This window comes from Mustela nivalis (assembly GCF_964662115.1).
Source record: "Mustela nivalis genome assembly, chromosome: 12".
Classification (NCBI taxonomy): Eukaryota; Metazoa; Chordata; class Mammalia; order Carnivora; family Mustelidae; genus Mustela; species Mustela nivalis.
The window spans coordinates 26,313,328-26,340,293 of record NC_139031.1 but is presented as its reverse complement, the minus strand read 5'-3'; the positions used below and the strand labels follow the sequence as shown (position 1 = coordinate 26,340,293).

The window sequence follows — 26,966 nt, the reverse complement described above, 5'->3', positions numbered from 1 at the left end:
ATTGAATCGGATAATAACCGTGAGTACTTTTTAAAAACGAATGGTATGATTTTCTTTTTTGCTTTTCTGAGCTCATGACTTTCATCTTGGTTTTAAGGAGGCTCCCCTTTGTGTAAGATGAATCTAAAATTTGTTCTAGGAGGAGTACATATAGAATAAATTCCAGTTCTGCTTTCGATAGATACATTTGAATGATGCAGTCAGACAAGAGTCGTGTTAGCTTGATGGACTCGGCTAGGCAGTTCTCCAGTGGTGGAGACAGGTCACTCTGACCGATGACCCGCAGCCCTTCTCTGGAGTAAAACATTCCTTTTTGAACTGTGGGCAATGATGAGAAGAAGAAGAAAGTAAGAGAGTGAGAGCAAAGGGAGCAGATGTCTCTGTACTTTTCCCTCTGTGGGTTTTGGCTCTGGCCTAGAGCAGAGCATTCCTTAAGTGAGAAGAACACTGAGAATAGAGAGGTACTCTTCCTCCTTCCGCCGTTTGAGATTCTGGGAGGAAGCAGGCATGCTGGCTGCCAGACACCCATTTCAAGCACAGTCACCTGAAAATGAACTGTGGTCAGGTGGCTGCCTGGGCTGCCTCTGATCCTTTGTGGGATGCACGGACCCCCAAGTTACTGAGCACCTGACTAGAGAGCTTGCCAGACAGAGTCACCTTAGCAGAACAAGAGGCCTAATGGAGAGACTCGGATCAAGTAGGAAACACAAACAGACCTGAGTAGTGATGACCTGGAACAGCAGGAGCCGAGACTGAGCCACACAGGGGTCACGGCCATGAGACTAGGGCAGCCAAATCCCAGCTGTGCCCAACTTAAACCTCAGCCTTAAATATCTCCAAAGGTAAGCAATATCCTGGTGGATAAAGACTGTTACCCTACAAACCAGAAGCAAAAGACATTATACGCCAGATCCTGGATTCTTCCCTGCTCCCATGAGGTGGTCTGAGCCCCCTATTTTTGTACCCCCACCTGACACCATTCTTCATGACAGATGTAGAAGAATGAAGGAGGCCATATGAAAGACAGCACTTTTATTCTATAGACAAGAACATTATACTTCTAAAGATGTTGGATTTGATTAAATTTAAATGGAATTAAACAGTTAATTTGCTTTTTGATTCAGAAGTAGGGGGTTCAAACTGAAGACCAAAATATTCGTAGACAAAATAAAGTGTGTGTATATATAAACACACTCTATGCACACACACACACACACACTGAATGTATACATACATTTTTACATATATGCATATATATGCATATGTGTGTGTGTATACACACGTATACATAAAATGCATATATACATCAAATGTAATTGCTTTGTTTTGTCTACAACTACTTTGGTCTTCAGTTTGAAGCTGTTACATGTGAGTACGAAAAAAAATACACAACATAGTATGATTTAAATTTATGACCCTGCTCTATATGTGAATGAGCACAGCGTTCATAATAAGTGCTTAACATATGTTGAATTAATAAGAACTTAAAACTTCCAGAAAGTGCAGCATCTCTTGGATATTTAAGCAGCATATAAAACTTAATGTGTTAATGTGTTAAATGAAGAACTGTTGATTCCCACCATTCTGATTTACTCTGCCTCTGTATTATCCATGTCAATACATGGCCTCACCTTTTAGCTGATTTCCTCAGTATTTAGGTTTTCCCTTTTATCTCCACATCTAACCCAGCAGGAAATCTTGTTGACTTTCCTATTAAATAGGTTGACTCTATTTCTTTCTCTCTGTCTCTATTATCTAAATTTAATCAGATTTCTGCATTTTACTTCCTAACTGTTCCGCTATCCATTCTTTTTTTCCTCCCAGAAGCCAATGTAATTTTTTAAAAACACGGAAGAAATCCTGGCAATCTCCTGCTTAAAACCTTTTCAGACTTTTTATTACTTTCAGAATAAAATTGAAATCCACTGTCTTCGTCAACAAAGCCCTGCATGGTTCGGTCTCTGCTTGGATCTCTAAATTTGTCTCCCCCTCTCTCCTCCTTCCTCCCCGGTGCAAACTGTACAGGACTCCTTGCAATTTCTCAGTCATGCCAGAACTTCTGCACATGTCCCATGGGTCTGGAATTCTCTTTCTCTGGATCTTTGCAAAACTAGCTCTTTCACGGTCTATATACATCTCTTCTCAAATATCAATTTAGGAAGATTCTTCTGACTATCCCAGTTATTCTTTATAAATGTTCACTTCCATTATAATACTTATCACCATCTATAATTATTTTGATTTTGAAATTCTGCTTATCTGTTTATTGCCAGGGTCCCCCCATAAACTCTGTGGAGGGCAAGAATCTTGTCTATCCACTGCTGTACCCCCATCACCTAGAACCACTAGTGGCACAGAGAAGGGCTCAACAAATATTTGCTGAAAGAAGAAAGAGGGAAGGAAAAAAGCAAGCAAAGAAGCCAGGAAGCAAGGAAGGAAGAAAAGATGTGAGGAATGAATGAAATGCTCCCAAGTCCAAACCATCAATAAAGTTCATTATGATTAATGTAACATATCATAACCTATTTTCTGTTATGTAAGTCAAGATTAAGCCATCTATTATTTATAATGAAACTGGAACTTATTTGCTTTTTAAAACCCTCATATATTCTGGATTAATTTCACATGAAATTTTATTAGTCTTGGTTATTGAATTGATTTACCAAATTTGAAACACAATTCATCATGTAGTAGTGCGATTTGTCAAATATTTTCAGGTTCCTGCCTTCACATAAATAGCTGGAGAGTACTTTTGGTCCCTTTTAGGTTGGGCGGGGCCATGTGACTAGTTCTAGTTAATGAGTGATGATGGGTGGTGATGGCAGTGCTGTCCGTCATTCTCAGACTAGAGCACATAATTACCAATACAAGATGTTTCAAAGATTTCTTTTCTTCTGCCATGGGTTCACCAGATAAAGTTACCAACTTTATAGTACTTTTATTATTATTTTTCTTTAGATGTTTTTTCCCCCAATAATTTATTAAATTTTGGTGAATGTATGTATTTTTGCTGCATTTTTGTAAAGCCATTACTTGGAAATGTCTTGGAATATATATATTTAAAAAATTTTTATTATTGAAGTATAGTTGACATATATTAGTTTCAGGTAGACAACATAGTGATTTGGCAATTCCATACATTATGCAATGCTCATCACAATAAATGTATCAGAATTATTTTTTTTATCAATTCTTAATCATTCACTTATGCAGGAAACATCTACTATGCATCAGGTACTCTTCTATGCTCTTGGGATAGATCAGTGAACAAAACTGACTATGGTGTTCACTCTTTTGAAGCTAGCATTATAGAGTTATAGAGATAGACAATAAATATCATATTTAGGTAAATTATATAGTGTGTTGTAAGGCAATAAATGTCATGGAAAAGAGAAAATGTAAGGGAGATTGAGAAGTCTGGGATTGGGAGGAGATGGTCGGGGTAGGCCTCGCCAGGGAAGTGAAGTATAAGCAAAGTCTTGAAGAAAGTGTAGGGCTGAGCAGGCAGATATCTAAGGTCAAGTCACTCCACACTGGAGTGAATTAGCTAGAACAATCGTTCTTAATATCTTGGTGTCAGGACTCTTGTATACTCTTAAACTATGGTAAGGAGCCCAAAGAGCTTCTTGACCATTTAGACCCCATGAAAAGATCCCGGGGACTTACAGAGATCCCTGGGTCATCCTTTGATGGATGCTGGAGCAAAGGCTGAGGGAGGCCTAGTCTGTTGTAGGGACTTCAAGAATGCTGGTGTGACCCAGAGAGATCTACGGGAAAAAGACAGGAGAGGAAGTCAGAGAGGAAACTGTGACCAAATCATATAGGACCTTCTAGGATACTATAAAGCCTTAATCCATACTCTGAAGGACATGGGGATCACTTAAGAACTTTGAGCAGAAGAATGGCATGATCTGACAAGCTTTCAACAGGACATTATGGTTGCAGTGTTGCAACTGGACTGAACCAAGCCAGAGAACAAAGCGAGGGACTTGTAAAAGACTACTACAGTAATTCAGTGGGGGTACCCTCATTTATCAGTTGGCTCTAAATGCATCAGTAGACTCATCCCAAGCTCCTTGAGTACTGTTGAAGTAATACTCTTTCCCTTTGACTGATTCACATTCAATGTACTTTTCCCTTCCTTTCCCTCACAGCCTTCTGTAAAGACACTGTTATTCCCTAACTGCACATTTCCCTTAATTTTCTTGTTAAAAGGCAATAGAGAAAAAATTATTTATTTTTATAGCTCCTTTTCAGCCAATATTTTCAATTCCCTACTCTTTTATCAACAAGCTCATTTTTCTAGCTCTTTTAAAAATTGCAATACTCTGAAAGGCAATTATGAGTCCTTTTGTTAACCTTTTTGTTAATCATTTTTCATTTATTCATTTCATTGGGTTCCATGTTTTTTGTTCATTTTGTTCTTTTTATCAGACATATTTTTCTACTAATGAGTCTCTTGCATTTTAAACTAGGTCTGTCTTTGACGTCAATTCGAATATGATTTTTTTTCCCTAATACACTTTTTGGTACGTGAATTCATTATAAAATAAAAATAGAAGTTTCTTCTCTTTTGGTACTTAAAAAATCAAGTAAGTCTATCATCTGCTAGGATTTAATTAGAATGTAGTCACTCAATTTCTCTGTATTTAAAAAATTCTTTCTAGTGTAATACTCGTCCATCTTAAATGTCAATGTTATTTTGAAACGTATTTTATTATGCCACATTGTTTTCTATGATTATTTCACCCACTAGATTGTAAACCCCTTGAAAAATAGGTTTCAGTAATCTTCCTTCACCCACCACCTATTTCTTTATCCCTTGTTGTCTTATAAGAATATAATCCATTATGGCATTTACTCATATTATTTCTTATTCATTTTGGTTTCCATACTGAGGCACTTGAAAAAAAATTTTTAAGTAATCTCTAGGCTCAGTGTGGGGTTTTAACTCACAACCCCAAGATCAAGAGTTGCCTTCTCCACTGACTGACCCAGCCAGGTAATGCTGTACTTAAAACAAAATTATAAAACCTATTAAAATTTTCTAAAACTTAATTTTTAAAACTCTTTTTCAAATTTAAGTGGAATTGAGTGGAGGTGAGAGTAGTACTGGGAGTTATTAATCCAGAAAAGGAGTTTTGGTCTATTTTCTGTCTGTGGACCTTAATAGTCTCTCAAAAATAGATGAAGTATTTTAGTGCACTCATTACCTTGATCTAATGATTATATGAGACCTTTTCCCTCAGGGGAAGAAAGAGTAAAAAAGCACAAATCAAGGGCATCTGGGTGCCTCAGTCATTAAGCTTCTGCCTTCGGCTCAGGTCATGATTCTAACATCCTGGAAGGGAGCCCCGCATCGGGCTCCCTGCTCGGTGGGGCGCCCGCTTCTCCCTTTCCCTGCTGCTCCACCTTCCTGCGTTCTCTCTGTCTCTCTCAAAGAACTAAATAAAATCTTCCAAAAAAAGGTACAAATCAGTTTATTGAAGATGGCTAACAATTCTACAGTTAAATTTAAAAATATATAAAAACTGCTTATTTCTAAGCAGTTTAACTCCTATATAAAATTTAAAATATCATATCTAATTGATATTATCAGTTTAAAATGATTTATTTATTTATTTTTAAAGATTTTATTTATTTATTTATGAGGGAGAGAGAGATTGAGCACAAGCAGGGGGAGCAGCAGCCAGAGGGAGAAGCAGGTTCCCCGCTGAGCAAGGAGCCCCATGTGGGACTCTATCCAAGGACTCTGGGGTCATGACCTGAGCCAGCTGAAGGCAGACACTCAACCGACTGAGCCACCCAGGCATCCCGATTTCATCAGTTTTATTTTTTTTTGCAATTTCATAATCCTTCATTTAGTAAGCTAAGTAGAAAGTTTTATAATAACTTTTCTCTCTCCTTCCTTTCTTTCTTTCACTTAGACTGCATCTTCTCCCTCTTATTCTTTCAAAGGAAGAGAAGAACCAACCAATATCAAGGGTGAATGTCGTTTGCAGAAACAACAAGAACCAGTTTTGCACTCAGGAGAGAGTGCCATGCCTCCTCCTGGTAATTTCCAGTGCACCACGTATTCAGAGAAATTTCTCTAGTAACAAACTGTAGAAATGATCCTTGAAACTCTGGTCTTTGAAATGTTTATTTTTGGTATTATGTATCCCCTGAGTATACACAGGGCAACTGCTACACATGTAGGGTATCCATATAATTTATTGTCTGAATTGGGCAGTTTTGAGAATTAAAAGGCAGCATTACCAATAATCAATTGAGGACAAAATGTAGAAACTGACTGTTCCCAGCTGACCAGAATGTCTGGTCACATTAGTCAAAGTTCTACGGGAACACTTTTCTCCCCCAGGATTTTGTGTCCTAGAGAGGAAGGAGCTTCTAGAATAGTATGGGGAAAAAAACAAAACAAAACACTTTTATCTTTTCTCTGCCTTTTCTCGTATCCATCCCTAGGAGATGAGGAGTGATTTTGCTGATTGATGAGTTTGGGAGAAGAAATGGAGCATTTAATCTCCAAGTATAACTACTGCCAAAGCAGCCAATGTAATACTTGATACTTCTAAAAATAAAAATTTCTCCAGATGCTTGTTGCAGAAGTTTCTGACATTATATAAAATATTTTTTTTTGCTTGATAATTCTAATTTTAAATGTCCATATGGACTTTTGGAAAACTAAATTTAAGCATATCCCTCTCTTTACCACGGCTCCTTCTACCGTAAATCTTTTCATATGTTCAGGTAATATGTTCTTTAGGGAAGCTTTCCTATTTTTGCACATCACCCAAAGATGCCTTCTCTGTTTCAGAGAATCCTCTATTTAATTAAATTTAAATTGAACTCTTATCTTTTTGCATCAACCAGCTTTTTGATTTAGGCAATAAATCAGGTTTTATCTACTTTGTTATGTGTATGATTGAGCTACATTTATTAGTAATCTAAGGCTTGTTTAAAGATTTTTTAAAAAGTAATCTCTATACTTAGCTTGGGGCTTGAACTTACAACTCCAAGATGACTCACACCAACTAAGCCAGCCAAACACTCCATATTATCAATCTGAATTTTTTAAAGATTTAAAAAAAAATTTATTTGAGAGAGAGAGTGAGTGAGCAAGCATGAGAGACAGAGAGAGAGAACACCATCAAGGGAATGAGCAAAGAGAGAGGGAGAAGCAGACTCCCCACTGAGAAGGTAGGCCAACCCTGGGACTCAGGGATCACCACCCTAGCCAAAGGCAGACACTTAAATGACTGAGCCACCCAGGTGTCCCTATTAGTCTAGATTTTAAAATTGAACCCAAATTACAAAGACCAAGTTTGGACAATTTCTTTTTCTTTTTTAAAGGCCTCCCTGCAAGAGAGTAAAGCTTCAGTTTGTTACTTTTGAGAATGCTATAGATCTTTCTATGATACTGAATCTTTAATGTTAAAGACAGAATCACAAGATACTAAAGACAAAACTAAATATTTTTTTAAAAGATTTTATTTATTTATTTGACAGGCAGAGATCACAAGTAGGCAGAGAGGCAGAGAGTGGGGGGAAGCAGGCTCCCCGATGAACAGAGAGCCCAATTTTGGACTCCATCCCAGGACCCTGAGACCATGACCTGAGCCAAAGGCAGAGGCTTCAACCCACTGAGCCACCCAGGCGCCCCAACAAAACTAAATATTAACAAATACCTATTTTTCAACTGCTTGCAAAAACGAGAATGGCTTAATAAATAATCAGGAAAGAGGCAGTACTATTTCATGTATAATATATCTTTTAGATTAGGAAACATCTATAATTGTTTACTGCTGTATTATGCAGTATGCTGTATTATGCCTCTCTCTTAAATCTCTCAAAGCCAAACTTGCTATTATTTCAGGACTAAAAAACACCAAGCTCCAAGTACCTGACTACTTACTACAACTACTCTGAATTGAGTGTCAGTCTCTTCCTTAGCTCTTTAGGAGTAAATTCAGTTGAGTACCCCCAAATTGAGAGGCCTGTACCATTCAGGCATTCCTTCTTGAGATGGGATCCTTCCTCTACTCCAGCTGAAGGAGCTCGAGTGAGAGATATCAAGAGGTCACAGGGAGACTGCACTGGAGTCTAAGGAACCATACTGCCTTCACTCAGTTGACTTCCTCATAAACCCCTTCGAAGTTTGAGACCAGTCAACATCTACCTCAGCAAGTTGCCTTTTCTTGGTGGTCATCTTCCACAGCTCATCCCCTTCCTTAAATACTGTGGTCCCTCATCTTTAGGTACACTGTACTGTCTTCCTAATTCTCTCATGACTTGTGTTTTTTCTTTCTGTCGTTGAGTATTTTCTCTCCTTTGATTTTTGAGGTGATCCTCAAAATTCTATCTTCAGGTCTCTCATCTTTTTTCTGTAGATGTTTCCCTCCTTTGTGTCAACCACCACCTCAGCACAGAAGAATCCCAATTCTACACCCCTGGAGAAATTCCTAACTACCTGCTAGATGTCACCACCTTGGGATCTCTATACCTCAAAAAGCAACGTCTGTTACCATTTGTACGGGCTCTTTGTCTTCCTTCCTCTGTATCTTTCCTCTTGCCATTCCCTCCGTCTGGAGTCCCTCTGCAATTTCAGCCTGTTCAAATTCTGCTGGTAAGTTAAGCCTTAAATATCATCTCCAGCTCAAAGCTTATCCAGATTTTCTTCCCTTTTTTTTTTTTTTAAGATTATGTTTATTTATTTATTTTAGACAGAGAGAGTGAACATGAGTGGTGAGGAGCAAAGCAGGGAGAGAGAGGGACAAGCAGACTCCACACTGATCATGAAGCCTGATACTGGGCTCAATCCTAAGACTCTGAGATCAGGACCTGAGCTGAAACCAAGAATCAGATGCTTAACGGATTGTGCCACCCAAGTGCCCCTTATCCAGATTTCCTCAACCACATTTGATGTCTTTGTATTTTAAACTCACATGGCATTTCAGGTATATCTAACTTACAGAAACAGTTTTATTCCATATTCCATATAATTTTATATAATCATCTTATCCTTATACTATAGTTCATAAATTATTCCTACTATGTACTATCTACATGTTAAACAAATGTAGCTTTTCCTCCTCTGTGACTGAGCTGATTATTCTCACAAACCACCACCTGCCTGGTATGAATAAAGCACAGAAGTTAATGGCATACATGATGTGACATTGTTTTTCTAAAGAAATGTACGATGAGGAGGGTTATGACATATTTTTCCTGACTTCATCCACCAAAGAGCACCATGTTTCAAAAGGGAAATAATTCACAAAAACCCCAGTGCTCTGAGAGCCCTCATGTGGATGATCAACATTTCGTTCTGATTACTCTCTCCAATTTTTACCTTGTGGGTTCCTAGAGGAAGGGAGAAGAAAGATTCTCATTTAATCAGCCCTTCACACTCCTGCTCAAGCATCATCTGCTTTTACTTTGTGACCTACTGTCACTATTTGCTCAAGGGTCTGGTCCCTGCCCTTTCCTCTGTGGCCACCAGTCTATCCAGACCACTACATACGGATCCTTTCCTTTCTCTGCTAGTAAGTGAGAAATTTGTCAGAATTCTACAGGAGAACTGTAGGTCCCTACAGCAGTAGAAAGTAATACTTTTGAGTAAGGGACTGGTGGGGGGCGGGTGGCTAGGTAGGGAAAGATAGCTTAGGGGTTTACGGGATCAGGCTCACAGAAATCCCCAAATTATGGAGGTATAAGGAAATTAGATATAGGAGAATACACCAGACCACCCTGCCCCAGGTTGGGGTGTGTGTGTCTTTTTTAGGACAGTCACCTGTGACCAACAAAGAATAACCAGACCCTAAAAAGAAGTAAGTCATTAAAGATACCATTGCTAGTCCTTACTCAAGGCAAGACATCAAGATTGGTGTCCTCATCAAGTAAGGCCTCCTTACTCAAGGCAAGACAACAAGAATGATAAGACCAAAAGCTCCCTGGTCAATTCTAAATAAAAGACTGCCAGTGGAGGCCCATGTTGGCAACTCTGTCCAGACCCCTCTCAGTCCTGAGAGCCTTTTTTATACTCTTGCTTAATAAAACTCTATTGCCTTATTCACTCTCCTTTGTCCACGAGATTCATTCTTCAACTCCATGAGACAAGAACCTTGCTCTCCCACCTCACTTTCTTCTACCTCACAGCTCTCGGATCCAGAGCATGCAGGCTCCTGAGGAAAGGAGATGGTTAAGCCCATCTTGACCATCACACAGTCCTTGTTCCTGTTCTGGTCAATCTTTGGATACTGGAGCTCAATCTCTCCACCCCTCAAGACTATTACACCTTCTGGGGTGCAGAGCTCGTTTAGTCAGAAGAACATGAGATTTCTGTTCCTCGGGTCTTGAGTTCAAAACCCACATTGGGCTGGTGCTTACAGAAAGAAAGAAGGAGGAAAGGTGGAAGAGAGAGAGAAAGAGAGAGAGAAAGAAGAAAGACTACTGTAGCCCCTTGTATTCTTCTCCAGAACTCCTCCTCCAGCCATCTCTTTCAGGGATCCTGAATTCATCTTACTGAATTTACAAATTAGAAGCCTATCTGCAAGGGCGCCTTGGTGGCTCAGTGGGTTCAAGCCTCTGTCTTCGGCTCAGTTCCTGGGATTGAGCCCCACATTGAGCCCCACATCGGGCTCTCTGCTCGGCGGGGGGCCTGCTTCTTCCTCTCCCTCTCTCTGCCTACTTCTGATCTCTGTCTGTCAAATAAATAAATAAAATCTTCAAAAAAAAAAAAAAAAAAAAAAAGAAGCCTACCTGCAGGGGAGAGTCATGTTTTCTTCCACTTCTTTATGAAGTCCTGGGCTTCATAAAGATCGGAAAACGTGTCTGGACTTCTGCTCCAGCCTCCCTATCTCTGATATTAAGCATCTGCTCCACCAGGAATTCACAGACAGCCTAGGTGCCTGGACTGCCTGATACCACACTCTGGTGGAACAGAGTCTCTGCCCACACAAACCTGGATTTGTCTTTACAGAAATCTCTGTAAAAGGGCACAGAAAAATATTACTTTGAGGGTAATGAGAATATAATAAATCTGAATTTTTAAAAATATTTTTCCATATTCAGTATAATCATTAATTTTATAATAAAGCAGCTTTTTTTTTTTTTTTTTTTTTTAGTTAGCACTTGTGTCTTTCCTCCTGGCTTTTTAATCTTATTTTTAAAATATTTTATTTATCTATTTGACAGAGAGATAAAGAGAGAGCACAAGTAGGCAGAGAGGCAGGCAGAGGGAGAGGGAGAAGTAGGCTCTCCACTGAGCAGGGACCCAGATGTGGGGCTCAATCCCAGTTCCCTGGGATCATGACCTGAGTTGAAGGCAGCGTCTTAACTGACTGTGTCACCCAGGTGTTCCTCTGCCTGGTGTTTTAATTGGGATGTATCTTTCCATGGCCTCCCCTTTTCCCATTCTACACACACATGTATGTACATACAAGCCCCCACACATTAGCCTGAGCTTCTTGGGCATAAGACACTTTGAATCTACCTTTAACAGCAAGCACAGTGTTGTGAACATGGTAAACTGTTAAAATGCACCTAATCCAAGGGTTAGGAGCTCTATAAACCTTGGTACAATGAACCAAATGCTTGTGTCTCCCTAAAATTCACGTATTGAAATCCTAATCCTTAACGTGATGGTATTAGTTGGTGGGACCTGCTAATTCATGGGTTCATGAGCTCTCATGAAAGGGATTAGTGCCCTTACCAAAGGGACTCCAGAGAGTTTTCTTGCCTTCTTTGTCATGTGAGGATAAAATGAGAAACTGGCATTCCACAGCCTTGGAACGGGACCTCGCTGCAACCTGACCGAGCTAGCATCCCGATCTGAGACTTCCAGCCTCCAGAAGTGTGAGAAAGAAATCTCTGTTTATAAACCACCCAGTCTGTGATACTTTGTTATTGCAGCCAGAACTCACTAAGCTATTTGGCCATACCTGAGACATAATTGATCTCTTTATGTTCGTGAACTTTTACCAGCCCTTTAAAATTTTTTGCCTTAAGCATACATTACGCATGTAATCTATTATCACGTCCAGACGGGAGGGTGGGCTTTCTTAACTAGGAGCTCAGAGACAAGTTCCCCCACCCCTTTTTAAAATTTATTTATTTATTTATTTGAGAGAGAGAGAGAGAAAAGCACAGGCAGGAGAGGGGGGCAGGGTGAGAGGCAGACACAACTCCCTAAGGAGCAGGCAGCCCAACTCCAGGCTCCATCCCAGGATGGGGAGATCATGACCCTGAGCCAAAGGCAAACGCTTAATTACTCAACTGAGCCACCCAGGTACTTAGAGACCAGTCCTTCTTAATCTCTGGCCTCTCTTCCCCAGGTTGTTTTGGGAAGGTGGAGACAGCATGAGGCAGTAGATGCATTGCTATGTAGTAAACAGCAAGGGTAGAGAAATCACAAGTCCATTTATTTGGGTCTCCGATAATCTATCTCTAAATCCTGCACGTTTCAAATCTTCTCTTTAATTACGTTTTCAAGCTGTTATCTGCTGGTGAATAGAGATACATCCGACTTCTATATTCATCTTATATCAAGCTACATGTTAAACTGCCATTTTTTCCAATTCTTTGTAGACCTTTTTGAGTTTTCTATATAAGCAATAATGGTGTTTTTATTTTTTTCCTTTCCACTTATTAGGTCTGTAAAAGCAGGGGAGTGAGTCAATGGAATTATACTGCTGTAAGGTTATTACATTTGTGAGGTGTGGGGTGTAAGATGCCAAGTGGAAAGTGAGAACTGAAAAATGGAAAATAGAAACTGTCAGATATAAAAGGTAAACTGTGACTATGGACAATACTGACAGGAAATGGAAACTGATGAGTTAAGTAATCCTATTGTTAGCTGTAGAACAAACATTAGCAACATAATAAAGAGAGATATAGCTAAGAAGCCAGTAGATAAAATGGACCCCCACACACAAAAAATTCAAATAACCCAAAAAGAAGGCAAGAAAGGCATAAGGGATTAACAAAAAAGAGAAGATATAAAATGAAAATAAGTAGCAATATTAGAGACTTAAATTAACTATACTGATAATTACATTATGTGCAAATGGACCAAATACACCAGTTAAAAGGCAGAAATTGTCAGACTGGGTTAAAAAAAGCAAGTTCTTATGTATTTCTGGAGAAATTGTAAACCCCATAAGCTTTTCAGGAAATTTTTTTTGCTTCCCTTTTTTTTGGTACAGAAATTTGCATAATTTGCGGGCACCTAGGTGGTTTAGTGGGTTAAGCCTCTGCCTTGGGCTAGGGTCATGATCTCAGGGTCCTGGCACTGAGCCCCCCATCAGGTTCTCTGCTCAGCATGGAGCCTGCTTCCTCCTCCTCTCTCTCTTTTTCTCTCTCTCTCTGCCTGCCTCTCTGCCTACTTGTGATCTCTCTCTCTTTCAAATAAATAAAGAAAATTGTTGAAAAAAAGTTAGGAATTTGCATAATTTGAATTTGATCCAGTTTACCATTTCATTAGAAATTGCAAATATGGCTAAATTTGAACAAAATACTGCGTTGAATCAAATCTGCTTTACTCACTCTTATTTTCTTTTTAGAAAACTTTTTTTTAGATTCTGAGAGAAAATAAAAGAATAATAAAATAATCTGTAGGTAAAAACAAAACAAAACAAAACAAAACCCTACTCTGAATGCCTTTCATAGTTCATGCAAACAAGACCTCCAGCTTGAGAGAAAATTTCATCTTTGCCTGGAATACCCCTCAACACATTGTTAGAGGCTCTATAGTATAGTTATAGTATAGCTTTGTGTGTTTTTTAAAAGTTATTTATTTGAAGTAATCTCTGCATCTAACCTGGGGCTCAAACTCATGACCCAGAGATTAAGAGTCACATGCTCTTCTAACAGAGCTAACCAGGTGCCCCTAAACCTTTGTTGGCTTAATGTTGTAAACTTCAAAGAGTTTTTTTTAGTGAATCCCAAGTTAATACAGCATTATCATAATAAATTTAGTGATTGGTCATTTTATCACATGTAAAAAAATACATCTCTTTGGGAGACATAACAAGATTTGCTATCTTTGAGCGGAAAGAATAAAATCCCCAATCATACATGAATTTGGACTCTAATATATGTACACACACACACACACCCTTGTATTTAGAACCATCTTAGCAAGTTCACATTTCAACTGAAGAAAATGTGTAACAAAAGCACGGTAAAACCACATCGTTCTCACCTTTGACACGGGTCTTGGCAGAACTGAAAAGGGGCTCTGTCCCCCTCATACCTCTCACTGCAAATATCTAAGCCGCCAATGCCAAGTAGGTTGTCATTGCAACGGATTATTTACCTCCCTTTAAAAGCCCACAGACCTCCTTCCATTATGCCTTTAATGCATAAAACCCAAACTCCCAGGTTGCTTTTATCACTTGTATATTCTGCTCTGTACCTTCTCATCCAGAGAAATTCACATCACTCTCCGACCTGGCAAACTTGTCCGTTACGTCCTCCATAACTTAAAATCTGTAATCAAGAAAATCCCCCAGATCATAGAAGTGATCCAGGCAGCTATACAGCTAGTCTCTGCCAAGCCCAGACCTTAACCCACAGCCAGGGGCATGCAGGTGACGTCAAAGGGCAGTTTTCTAAAGTGGCACCACCTGGGCATCACAGGCTCTCTACGAGTTACCTAAAGTGGGGCCTTCTGTGCACCACTTTAGGGGAGATCAAAACAAGTCTTCCCACATTCTAGCCAGGACTTACATTAACTTCCATGGGGCCTGGAACACCAGCCTCCATGGAGGTCGCTCAGTGGGCATGAACAAGAGGGAGAGCCAAAGACGAGTCCGTGTCATCAGCACTCCTACAGATTTGTCGAGCAAAACCCAAAATGTATACATATGTAAACAGGTATGGATACAGGTTATACACCAGAAAACTTAGATCTAGTTTTATATTCTGAGTAATACCAATGGCTAGAACATGGAATAAAATCTCAGTAAGCATTATGGGGAAAGAATTAATTTTATTTAAAAATCCATAGTGTTTAGTGACACATAATTTTCTTTCTGTAATACAACGTAATTGTAAAATGCATACTGGGGACCAAGAGAATGCCGAGGTCTTTATAAACTTAGGGTGTTATTTTGCCAGAATTAACAAATGATTTTGGTTTGTATCATTTCTTGCATTTAATGTGTAGCAAAAACTACACAAAAAGATCCTGAGCTTAGTTACATGAGAGAAAAATCTCTGATTTCTTTATATAAAAAAATATGTACATGACAAAATACTTTTGATATATAACTTCAACTCGACTGCTTCCTGAGTGAGAGTCACTAACTGGAATGTATCATTTGCAGGCAGTCCTGGTATTCTGGAAGATTCTTTGGCAGTTTTTGGTCAACTGACGATTTAGAAAGGATTTAAAGAGCCAAGTTTCATTTGGAATTTAAGTGGTGAAAATACAGTCTAATTTCTTGATGAGAAAACCATTTAGTTAAAATACTAGCAGGTTTTTAGGCTTATTTATGTACGTGAGAGAAGACAGGACCAAATCCATAATAAACAGCAGGTAAACGCCATGCCTGTTTCCTATTTTAACCTGTGCTAATTCCAAGGGTGATTGCTGTCCTTTACAAATAAACAAAACAGATAAACAAGAGGACAAGCAAACCTTTGAGGACAGCGCATCTGAAATAGCGAGCAAAGTATTGCCTACTGCTGGTATTACTTGTTATTTTTTTTTTTTTTATTTCGGTTAAAAGTTAACATGCCATTGTTTGTTAATTTTCAACAGGCCATGTTCTCGGTCACTTTTCCAATCATCAAGAAGGAGATATGGCAATCCATTTGTGTTCCTTTTTTTCCTAGTTTCCCTTAAAACCAAAGTTTTGTCTGTACAGCACGGTTTAGATCAATGCAGTCAGAATAATTGGAAATTAAAACCAGAACATCTTGCAGGTAGACTTGGCATAGATGAGAATTTGTGTGAAAACTTTAGTTCTTATTCATAGGGTTTTGTTTTCACATTTCCAGTGGTTTTTTTTTTTTTTTTGAAAGCCTCATTTTTCTTTCTTTGTTCAAATGAGATTATAAATTAGCCGAGATATCAATAAACCCCATAAATCTAACCCCCCCCCAACTGGTCTACTATTTAAAGAACTGCTTGAACAGCACTGAGTTTACTTCATTTGCTATTCTCGGTGCAGTATGAAACGAAAAGGACATTTGACTCCATCGTGTCTAATTTTTTGCCCCTCTTCTTATTTTTAAGGAGACTGCTGTGACGGTGGAAACCATAAGCCATGTGTAACCCATGGATGGCATGGTTAGGAGTGCTACTGCCCTTGATCAAGTTCACTCATTCAGTCCTCAAACCAGCACTGCCTCCAGTGATGAAGAATCGACCTTTCAACATCTTCTGGGCTGCCCCAACAATGCAGTGTCAACATTTCTTCAATGTGGATTTGAATCTTCAGTTATTTAATATTATATCAAATCCCTTAGAGACTCAGAGGGGATCAACAATTGCCATATTTTATCCAAATGAATTAGGGTATTATCCTTATTTCTCTCAAGATGGAAAACCCTTTAATGGAGGGATACCACAGAATATGAGTCTTTCTAAACACCTCAAGAAGACAGCTGATGACATTGCACGTGTTGTCTCTTGGTGGAGATCAGAAGGTCTTGTTGTCATTGACTGGGAAAGCTGGAAACCCGAATGGGATAGAAATTGGGGTCATAGACTAATATATAAAAACTACTCCTTAGCCTTCACCAGAAACCACCACCCTGACTGGTCAGAAATGAAAGTGAATACAGTTGCCCAACAGGAATTTGAAAGTGCTGGAAGGAGTTTTATGCACACTACTCTCACACTGGCTTTAGAAATGAGACCAAAGTGTTTATGGGGCTTTTATCTCTACCCAGACTGCTACAATTATGATTATAAAATAAACCCACAGACGTACACAGGTAAATGCCCCAATGATGAAATTTTCCGCAATGACCAACTCCAGTGGCTATGGGAAAAAAGCACAGCACTTTATACTTCAATATATCTGGATAAAATATTGAAGTCAAGTTTAAATGCTTTGAAATTTGTTCATTATCGAGTTAGGGAAGCCATGAGGATTGCTGAAATGGCTAGACATGACTACCTTTTGCCAGTTTTTATTTTTTCCAGACCATTTTATTTGCATAGTATTGAAGAATTGTCACAGGTAAGGAAAAAGTACACTCATCTAAAAATGGAAATTTAGTACAATGACTATACAAAATCTGTGAAAAAAATGTTTTAGTGTAATTATTTTCCCTTAATAATAGAATACTATTTTATTATTAAAGGTATATATTTTCTCAAATGTTAAGTCAATTCTGAAACAGTATCACTGACAACTAGATGTTTACTTGGTTTTAAGATGATGATTCTTATCAGCTTAGCATTTTTAGGGGCTTCCTGAAACCCCTTGAGTTAAATGATACAACAGATGAAGCTTGAGTTAAATGATGCAACAGATTAATTTTAACCTTGGAGAAATTTCAGAATCCGCTTTTTAATAGGGAAGAGTAATAGCAATTTTTCAAATCTAAAACATACAGAACAAATTATTAAGCAGTTACAGTTTTTGTTATACTGCATCATTGTGTTTTTACTAAGTTCATTGAAAAATACCATAAATTCCATGGATTTTATATTGAAGAGTCTACAATGTGATCTAGTGGCTAGTGTCAATACTTTAAAAACAGTTTATGTAGATGGATACCGTCCTTTGACTTAACACAAAGTAGGAGCCACAAAGAGGTGGGAAGGAGCTTGTTTGGAAGATAATGAGTTTGCCGACATGTGCAAGTATTCAAGATTTAGCTAGACTGTCATTTAGATAGGACATTATTAGAGGGCTTCAATGGTTGGATGGATAGCTAGCTAAGAAAACCCTTAAATCCCCATCCATACCTGTGAGCCCACAGTGCTGTTACTCCACTACCCAACACAGACACAGGGCCACTGGAAAGACTACACCAGTCACTTTATTAGACTGCTTATGTTTGAGATGAGGACATTTAAAAGCAGTGTCAATTCTTCCTCAAACTTTTCAGAATAAACATCTACTAACAAAAATGCTGTTGAGTAGACTTGACATTGTATCATTAAGGATTACTCATTAATGGGATGCTCATTCAATAAGTTTAGGAGGAAAAGAATCATAACATCTTGACAAAAAGCTGGAGGATCTCAGAGGTGTCTAATCCACTTCTCACCCAAACATGGATTCTTACTTATCTGGCTCTGCTTCAGCACTTTTCCGTGGCACTCTCCCTAGTCCAGAAGAAACACTGACACTTGCGGACAGTGTTAATTCCCAGAAAGTTCTTGAGTATGTTGAGTCTACTCTGCCCCTGGATAACTTCATACCATTAATTTTAATTCAATCTTCTGGTGCAACCTAGAATAAATCAAATCCTTCTTTCAGAAGTCAGGTCTCCAGGTATTTGAATACATCAGTTATACCTACCAAAGTCTTCTCATAAATCATTCCTCAACAGATCTCTCAAATCATGTCACTTTCTCAGATTCTTTTGGGAAAAAGACTTGGTTACATTTATTCAGTCCACAATTATTTACTGAGTGCCTATAATGTGTTGTAATAATAATAACAACAGTAATATTAATAATTATCAATATTAACAATATTAATCAATAATTAATATTAATCAATAATATTAATATTAATAACATCATTATTATTAATAATAATTATAGTGGTAGAAACTAATAATAGTCCATATAGCTAGATACTTTGTCTTGAAAGAAAATGAGAGAATGAGATGAGTCACATTTTAATGAAAGTCTTAATCATAACTTTCCTATTTTTTGTGTTATTAGACTTCTGACATAAATAATGGGCTACATAACACCTCTGAGCTCTACTTCAGAAATCAATAGACCACATACTCTACTTACCAAAAACTACAGAATTAATCTGAGTATTATTATAGTGAAGCATTTTAATACATCCTACTGGCCTTCACCAATCAATGAATGATATGGATCTTTTTTACCTATTGTCTAAATACCATAACTTTACAAAGAAATAATTTAAAATACCAACTCTGTTTGATATTTTCTTTCAGAAGTTTCCCAATTTAAGTGAAAGACTTGATTTACATTTAAGGATTATGATACTGGCTAGTAAAATAGAAGGAAAATTTCCTTTCTTGTTACGTTACCTACGCAAATTGTGGAACGGAAGCACTAGTGTTACTGGAGGCTTCCCATAATGCAGGGACACTGTGCCGTGGCACAGCCATTTTCTCATCCTAGTATTGAACACTGTGTCTTTGCACTGGATATTTGGTTCTCCACACCTTGGAAGGAAGGAAAGAATGAAAATTGCTTCATTTCTCTGTTCCATCTCGGTTCCATCCCCTTATGCCCTGCATCTTTGTTCTTGCTCTATAATCATGAACATAACCTTCACAGTTTCTTGTCTTGGTAAATTATAATCTACTTAGTCGCCCAGCTTGTGTCACTTGTACCCTCCCCGCTCTTTCCATTATCCAAGAGATACCCATCTTCGTTTCCAAGTCACTCTTCCTCTGTCTTACAAGGACTGACACTGCCTTCGTTGACACCCTCATCATTTCTCATTCAGCAGCATGCATCACCTCCCAACTGGTGTCCCTCCCTACCAGCCTGACCTCCTCCTCCAATACATGTTTTATGTGACAGCCAAAAACATCTATCCAAGTTGCAAATTGGGGGTTTTCCAGGACTAAAAACTTCTTTTGTACTTTAGTCTGAATACTTTAAAATAGCATAAAAGATTCTCTGCATTCGGAACCTCCCTATATACAAAGATTCAGATGCCGTCACTTCTTCCCCAGTCCACTGTTTTACCACAAGAGCTCCTGGCAGTTCTCTGGGGGGATTGGTTTTCTTCTACGTAGGAACCTCTGCCCTTATTCTTCCTACTGTACTCGGAATTCCGCCCTCTCTAATCGGGCTTATGAATTCGCACTCATTTCCAAAGACACATGTAAAATCTCACCTCCTGAAGCTTTCTGAAGGAAGATTTCCCAGACTCTTCCATGTAGAATTAAGCAGTACCTCTGATCTATATGTCTAGTGGGACAATATGGAACCAAATTTGTTATACTATAATCACTTTTTTTAAAGCTTTTTATTTATTAATTTGTTTTTTTTTAATCACAGCAAGCTTTGTTCTTTTTATTATGATGATGATGATTATTGTTCAGTGGTTACAGGTAGTATAACTTCAAAGTTAAGAGTTCCAGCAAATTATAATTACTTGTTTATATGTTTGTCTCAACCATCAAGAGCTCCCTTGAGGACAGGAACTGCAATCTATTTCATTTTTATACTCTCAGTGTCTAGAATATGCCTGGAACATCATAATATTTATCAAACAAAAGCTAAGCATCCAAGGCAGAATTACCTTTCCTAATTCTGCTCTACAGTATTTTGTTTGAGAAACACAGATAACATTATCAGTGTGTGTGTGTGTGTGTATCTGTTTTTACCACAATTGATGGGTTGAGTCTTATCACTGAAATGTCAATGACTAAATTGAGTTTGGCAGAAACTACTTGTGATACTTCTCTTTTCTAGGAAGATTTAGTACATACAATTGGCGAGAGCGCCGCGTTGGGGGCGGCAGGGATAATATTGTGGGGAGGATACGAATACTCTGATTCGAAGGTAAGCAGTGATTTCTCTGTCAGCATCTTGAATATATTCCTGATACTGCTTTCTGTTTTACTTTTCCATATCAGGGACAAATGGTTATCTGTTCCCATGACTTTAATGAAGCTCAAACAGTACAGGGACTAACATTGTTTGAGCACCTACTCTGTACCCGCCACTGTGGCTAGTGTAGCCTGGAAAGAGCACAGGTTTTCCAATCAGACAGCCCTAAGGGAGAATTCAATTTTCATATTCTGGAAGTGTAATCTTAGGCTAGTTAATTAACCTCTCTGAGTCTCAGTTTCTCCATCTAAAAAAAAAAAAAAAAAAAAAGAAAAAGAAAAAGGTACCGAAAAAACCTATTCTGCAGGGATTTCAGTAGATGCAATGATATAATGTATATGTGACAAAGAAAAAGAATAGTAAATTTTAAAAACAAGTATTATTTCATCCACATTAAGGGGGATGGGTTTTCTAAAAATGGCTCTTTATTGCCTGATCAACAAAGATAGAAATGCTCGTGGGAGGAAAAAAATATATGTATATAAGGTTTTATTAACAATCTGCTCTTGATCGTAGTAGTGCCCCCACAAAATAACTATTATTTTTCACAACTGAATTTGAACATGTTCTATTGGTCGCGGGTCACACTGCCTAAATGAAAATTCTGAACTGCAGCTTTTCTTCACTTGCAGGTATGAACAGATAGTCTCATTTCCAGGTATTAAAACATCCAGTCTCCTTATACATAAAAAGGGCCATCTCTTTCTCATTCAGTGTGGCACGGAAGAGCTGTTAAGAGCAGGAGGCCAGAGTTGGGTTGTCTGGGGTCCACTGCGTGCTTTTTGTCACCTACTAACCATGTGACCTTGAGCAGCTCATTGACTCTACAATTCCTCTATCTGTAAAATGGGGAAAATAATAGTATCTTCTCACTGGGCTCTTATGCGAACTGCATCATAACATGCATAAAGCGCTTAAAACAGTGCCTGGGATGCGGGATGTGAAATGTACGTGTTGGCTATTATTCCAGTAAACATTTCCTGCCCTTTGTTCCCACACCCCTTGCTTAAGTCTTAGGTATGGGGAAGAGGATCGTGGGGCAATTTCTTTGTTCATTTGCTTTAAGGAACCATGGGGGAAACTGGGTTGGGAGGAGACTAAGTGGGCAATGTAATTTTTATTTATTTGGGACATTTATAATTATTTTTGGTTTTTGAAGTTCTTCCCACACAACCGCCACATAGGAACTGGCTCTTTTTTTGCATGAGGGGTCACTGATATTTGGTTAGAGACACTCCCACACAGCCTGCAACTCAAGCATATCCCCAAGGCTTTGCTCCTGAGGCCTTGGTAAGAGGAAACTGTCAAATGCTCAGGTGGGGACGGCTGCCAGAGCTGTAGGCTGGCAAGAGGATAAGGAGCTTGCACTGGAGTGTGTTAGGTTGGAAATGCTTGTGAGACTTGCAGGTGGAGATGTCACCCAGGCAAAGTCTGGGAAGTACACATTTGGGAGTTCTATTTAGAGCAAGGAGATGGGGTGAGTGTATCCAGAGACTACAGCTGGAGAAGAGAAGAGGTCTAAGAATTAAGCGTGAAGTTCTCCAATGTTCAGAGGTAGGAAAGATGAGCAGAATCTAGCAAAGGACACTATGAAGGAACATCCAACGAGGCAGAAAAAACCCAGGAGGGGGTGATGTCCTGGAAGCTAAGTGAAGAACGTATGTCAAGAAAGAGGGCAGAATGGGAGATGCCCAAGTTGAACTTGATTGTACTTACCTGGGTTCTATGCTCTCTTTGATTATAGTCTTCCCCCAATCTCTCTCTTTCTTGTTTAATGGTTTGCTTGTTTTTATTTTATTCCATTGGTTCTAGAACCTCCTCTCAGATAAGGAGTCTGGTCCTGACGAAAAATAGCATCTGTTCCTAAATATAGCATGAGGCTAGCTTAGACGGATGTCCCTGGACCAAAACATGACACATGAGATTTTCAGCCCTTGTTACCATCCGAAGTGACACCTTGTTAAACTGCCTGTCATTAGGAGTTTATTCTGTCTTGTAACTTTCCATTTGAACCCTCTCCGTCCTTACTAGATGGATTCACAGCATTGATGCCTCTTCTCACTGAGAAAACACCCCACCTCTTCAATTTAATTGGAGTTTAATTATGGACCGGTGTTAATATTGATCAAAATCACTGAAGTGCTAACGGAGAATTCAGTGTATGTTATTAATGAATCTCCTAGGATTTTCCCATGGTTCCTCCTATATGGGTCAAGGCAGAAATTTATCTGACCTGTAATATTAGTGTATATTTAATATGGATGTTGAGGATGTTTCACAATGAAAGTTGACTTTATAAAATAACCATACCACATTAATGCTGATCTTTTTAAGATGCTACTACAAATATCTCTTTATGTGAATTCCTAATTAAAAACATAGATCTTCCTCCTCAGCTTTACCAAATGCAAATCTTCAGGTATTAATACCACCTGTATAATAACAGAATCACATTTTGAAAAGGGAACTAAACAGATCTCTACTTTTCCTACAGGAGACCTGCTTATCTGTGCAAAAGTCTATCCAAGGGTCATTGGGCCATTACGCTGTTAACGTGACATCAGCGGCTAAATTCTGCAGTCAAAGTCTGTGTCACAATAATGGAAGATGTATCCGAAAAGTCCCTGAATCCTCCTCCTATCTGCACATGCCTGGAAGCAGCACTAAGAAATACATCCTAAGTAAGAGTTTCAGATTCATCATTTCTCCAACCAGGAAACTGAAGACAATAAAGGCCATGAAGAATGGATTCATGTGTCACTGCTATCCTGGCTGGCACGGAGAATCTTGCCAGCAACACTCTTCAGATCTCTTGAGAGGGAATAGTAAGGCTCTCATGACTAACTTTAATTTATCAGTTTTTCTCAGCGTGACCTTATCTACAATTCTGTGGGATTCTCTCACCTCCTCTTTCAAGGTCAATTTTTCTTTGAAATACTGAAGAGTAGAAAATGCTGGGTTCCCCCCACCCCTTTCACTTAAGCTACTTCTGAAATAGTTATTGGCTTTAAAGTAAAACATTTTTCCAAAGTGATCATTGGCTCTAGTCCTTGCCAGAGTGATTATTTTATGGGACGCCTCCTTCGCGCTAGGCGCTGGGGATGAGGAAGTGAACACCCAGAAGTCCCTGCCCTTGTGGAGCTTAAATTCTTGTGAGAAACTGAACAATAATAAGTAAATGATAAATAAATACATATATAGCAAATGAAGATAAGGGCTGTGGAAAATAATAAAGGAGGGTGAAGGGACCAGGGGGTGTGGCGGAGAACAGGAGATTGCATAAAGGTAGACAAATAAGCCCACTAATGCAATGACCTGAAGGCGGAAGCACAGCCCAGTTACACCCACATTCTTGGAATGGGGAATAAGGAAGAGCCAAGGCAAAAACCTTTAAGTGGGAGCAGACCTGAAGTGTTTCAGGACATCAAGGCGGCCAGAATGGCTCATGCAGGAGGGAGAGGAGGGGGCGTGGAGAACCAGGTCATTCATTAACTTTGTAACAGACTCTTAGTCTCAGCAAAGGTATTTATTTTTTTTAATAATTAAATAGAAATTTCTGGAGGAAAGCCAGTCAAATAAAGATATAATATCTACATTTAAAAAATAAATACACACTCAAATTGGATAGAAACAATAGCATCTACTAGGATTGGATTGATATTGCTACAATGTTCTTGAGACTCCAATCATTTATAACAAATCAGGAAATTTGTAGTTAAGTCATATGGAATATGGAGCACACAATAACACGGAGCCAAAAAAGGCGAACATTATGTTCTAGCTATTCGTGTTCCAGGAATTGGGAATTCCTAAATAATTCAAGTGATCCCAGGATACCAAGTCATAAGGCAAGAGGAATCGATTCTGAATTCTGTCGGGTTCAGTTTCTATCAGGAGCATCTCTAGGGCTCTTAGAAATTGATTTGGCAATCATACTCATCAGATGGTGAGTCCTATTAGACCCCTTTAAAATGGAATTTATATAAAAAATTCTTTGATATTTGCTGGCTTATTAAAGTATACTGTATCTAAGCAACTCATTTTCTTTCAATTCTCGATGCATGTCAAGTCATTTGAAAAATTCATTTGGTCACTTGGGCTGACCTAGTTATAATTCAGGTCAATGTCTTTCATAAACAGAGATTAATCTCAAAACAGATTAATAGTATCCTAAATACTATTTCCCTCAGCTTAGGGAGGATACTGTCTGACACTTTCCAAATATTGCGCTTTCATACGGACTTTATCTTGGCCCACATATAGAGTGTGGATACGTAGATCACACTCAGATTCGGACTTCATTTTTTCATTTGTCCATTCATTCATTCATTTTCAAGAGGAGTGAAAGTTAAGGAGGCAGTGGAATAGAATAATTCAGATGGAGGGCTCTTCGCCAAATTCCCCTATTTTGTTGATATTCTGTTGCACCAAGGCTGAAATTACAGTCATTGAATGCTTTTGCCCAAACAAGAACTGTTTTTACAACTATCAAAGTTGGCACTAAGCCATAATAAGTGAAAAGGAATGGCTCTTATCCTTACAGGGATGTTTTCAACTTTATTCTATCAAGGTTTTGACATGTAATGAACTCCACTAAAGCAGGAAAAGGCACATATTAATAAGTATTACCACCATTTTGAAGATGAAGAAAGTAAGATATGGAGAGAATGAAAGGGATAGGCAATTTTATCCACTTATCAATGAATACATCAAGTATAGGATACACATCACTGCTCTCTACTGTTTAAACTTACAGCGCATCCAAAATAATCAAGAATAATAAGAATTAAGGTAGATGAAAAAAAAAGGAGAATACATAGAGAAGATACATAGAAGAAAATAGGAAATATCCCCAATTCTATAATTCACAGATAATCATTTTTTTCTAAATAAAAAATGTTAAATTTTATGTCACTTAAATTTAATAGCAAACTAAAACTAAAACCCAAGGAACTACCACATTTCAAAAACTGATTCTTCAAAACTTTGTTTTTTAAAAAAATCTCATTAAAAATAGATTATGAAAAACATTTAATTTTGTTGTAAATTTATTTGGACTTGCATAATTTTGGGCTTCCAGACTGTAATACTTAGTACACTATCTCTTAAAAATGGGAAGTCATCAATTATGTCCAATCCAAAGACCAAAAAATGCACCCTTCTATTTCTCTTATAAAAAAAATCTTGCTGCTGGGATCAAGCCCCACATCAGGCTCCCTGCTCCGTGGGAAGCCTGCTTCTCCCTTTCCCACTCCCCCTGCTTGTGTTCCCTCTCTCGCTGTCTCTGTCAAGTAAATAAAATCTTTTTTAAAAAATCAAAATTTATACTCTATTCCTATGCAATAATTCTTTAGGAGACATTAATAAAGGATACTTCTGTAAGAAAAATAGCTTTTTAAAATTTTATTTATTTATTTATTTGACACAGAGAGGGAGAGATCATAAGTAGGCAGAGAGGCAGGCACAGAGAGAGGGGGAAGCAGGCCCCCCGCTGAGCAGAGAGCCCGCTGCGGGGCTTGATCCAAGGACCCTGAGCCGAAGGCAGAGGCTTAACCCACTGAGCCACCCAGGCGCCCCGAAAAATAGCTTTCAAATAGTAGAGATCACTTTAAAAATGAAACAGACTTTCCAAGATGATAGGTACTCCTTGTTAGAAACCCCAAAAGCACCCGTTTCTCTCCTGAGTTGCCTGAACAATGGCATTGTCTCTTCAAAGCACTGTTGTTTCTTATCACCCATTGTTCAAAAATTATAATACCTTTTATTTGGACACAAACTTTTTGATCAGATTCTTGTTTTTTTTCCAGTCTCTTAACTGTTTCACACCATAATCAGATGGAATGTATGTCTTCATCTCAGAAACAGAATGTCATAATCATACTTTCTGGTCCTTACTAAATTCCTGTCATCTTTATTTTAAATTAGAGATAGTCTTTACAAAGCCTTGTAGCATTTCCTTTTAATTTAGACTCTTGTCTTTAGCCCAGGACAATATTCTTTCATTATTTCTCAATGGTTTCCTTTCTTCCATTTTCTCTATCCACTTACGAAATTACTATTAAATGGGTCTTAGTTCCAGATCTGTACGATGTTGCTTTCCTTTCCATGATTCTAAGTCTTTGTGTTTTATTTGTAACAGTTTTGCCCACCTTTTCTTCTAGAATACTCGTTTAGTCTTCATCATATTTTTAATTCTAAAGAACTCTTTTACTGTGTGTAAGAA

At 38.4% G+C, this 26,966-nt stretch overlaps 1 protein-coding gene across 4 annotated transcripts in view; it reads left to right on the top strand.

The window, feature by feature from the left end:
- The window catches only part of LOC309844883 (hyaluronidase-4-like), an 81,496-nt gene that overhangs the window by 41,571 nt on the left and 12,959 nt on the right, over nt 1-26,966 (top strand). The window contains exons 1-4 of one of the 4 annotated variants that reach the window (XM_082692231.1): nt 15,377-15,541; nt 16,244-17,195; nt 20,606-20,695; nt 23,238-23,568. In XM_082692231.1, the coding sequence (XP_082548357.1) occupies nt 16,275-17,195; nt 20,606-20,695; nt 23,238-23,568 (1,342 nt within the window). In that variant the 5' untranslated portion in view covers nt 15,377-15,541; nt 16,244-16,274. Of the gene's footprint in view, nt 1-15,376; nt 15,542-16,243; nt 17,196-20,605; nt 20,696-23,237; nt 23,778-26,966 lie in introns of those variants that run through there. The other 3 variants (XM_082692228.1, XM_082692229.1, XM_082692230.1) reach the window with 3 other exon arrangements.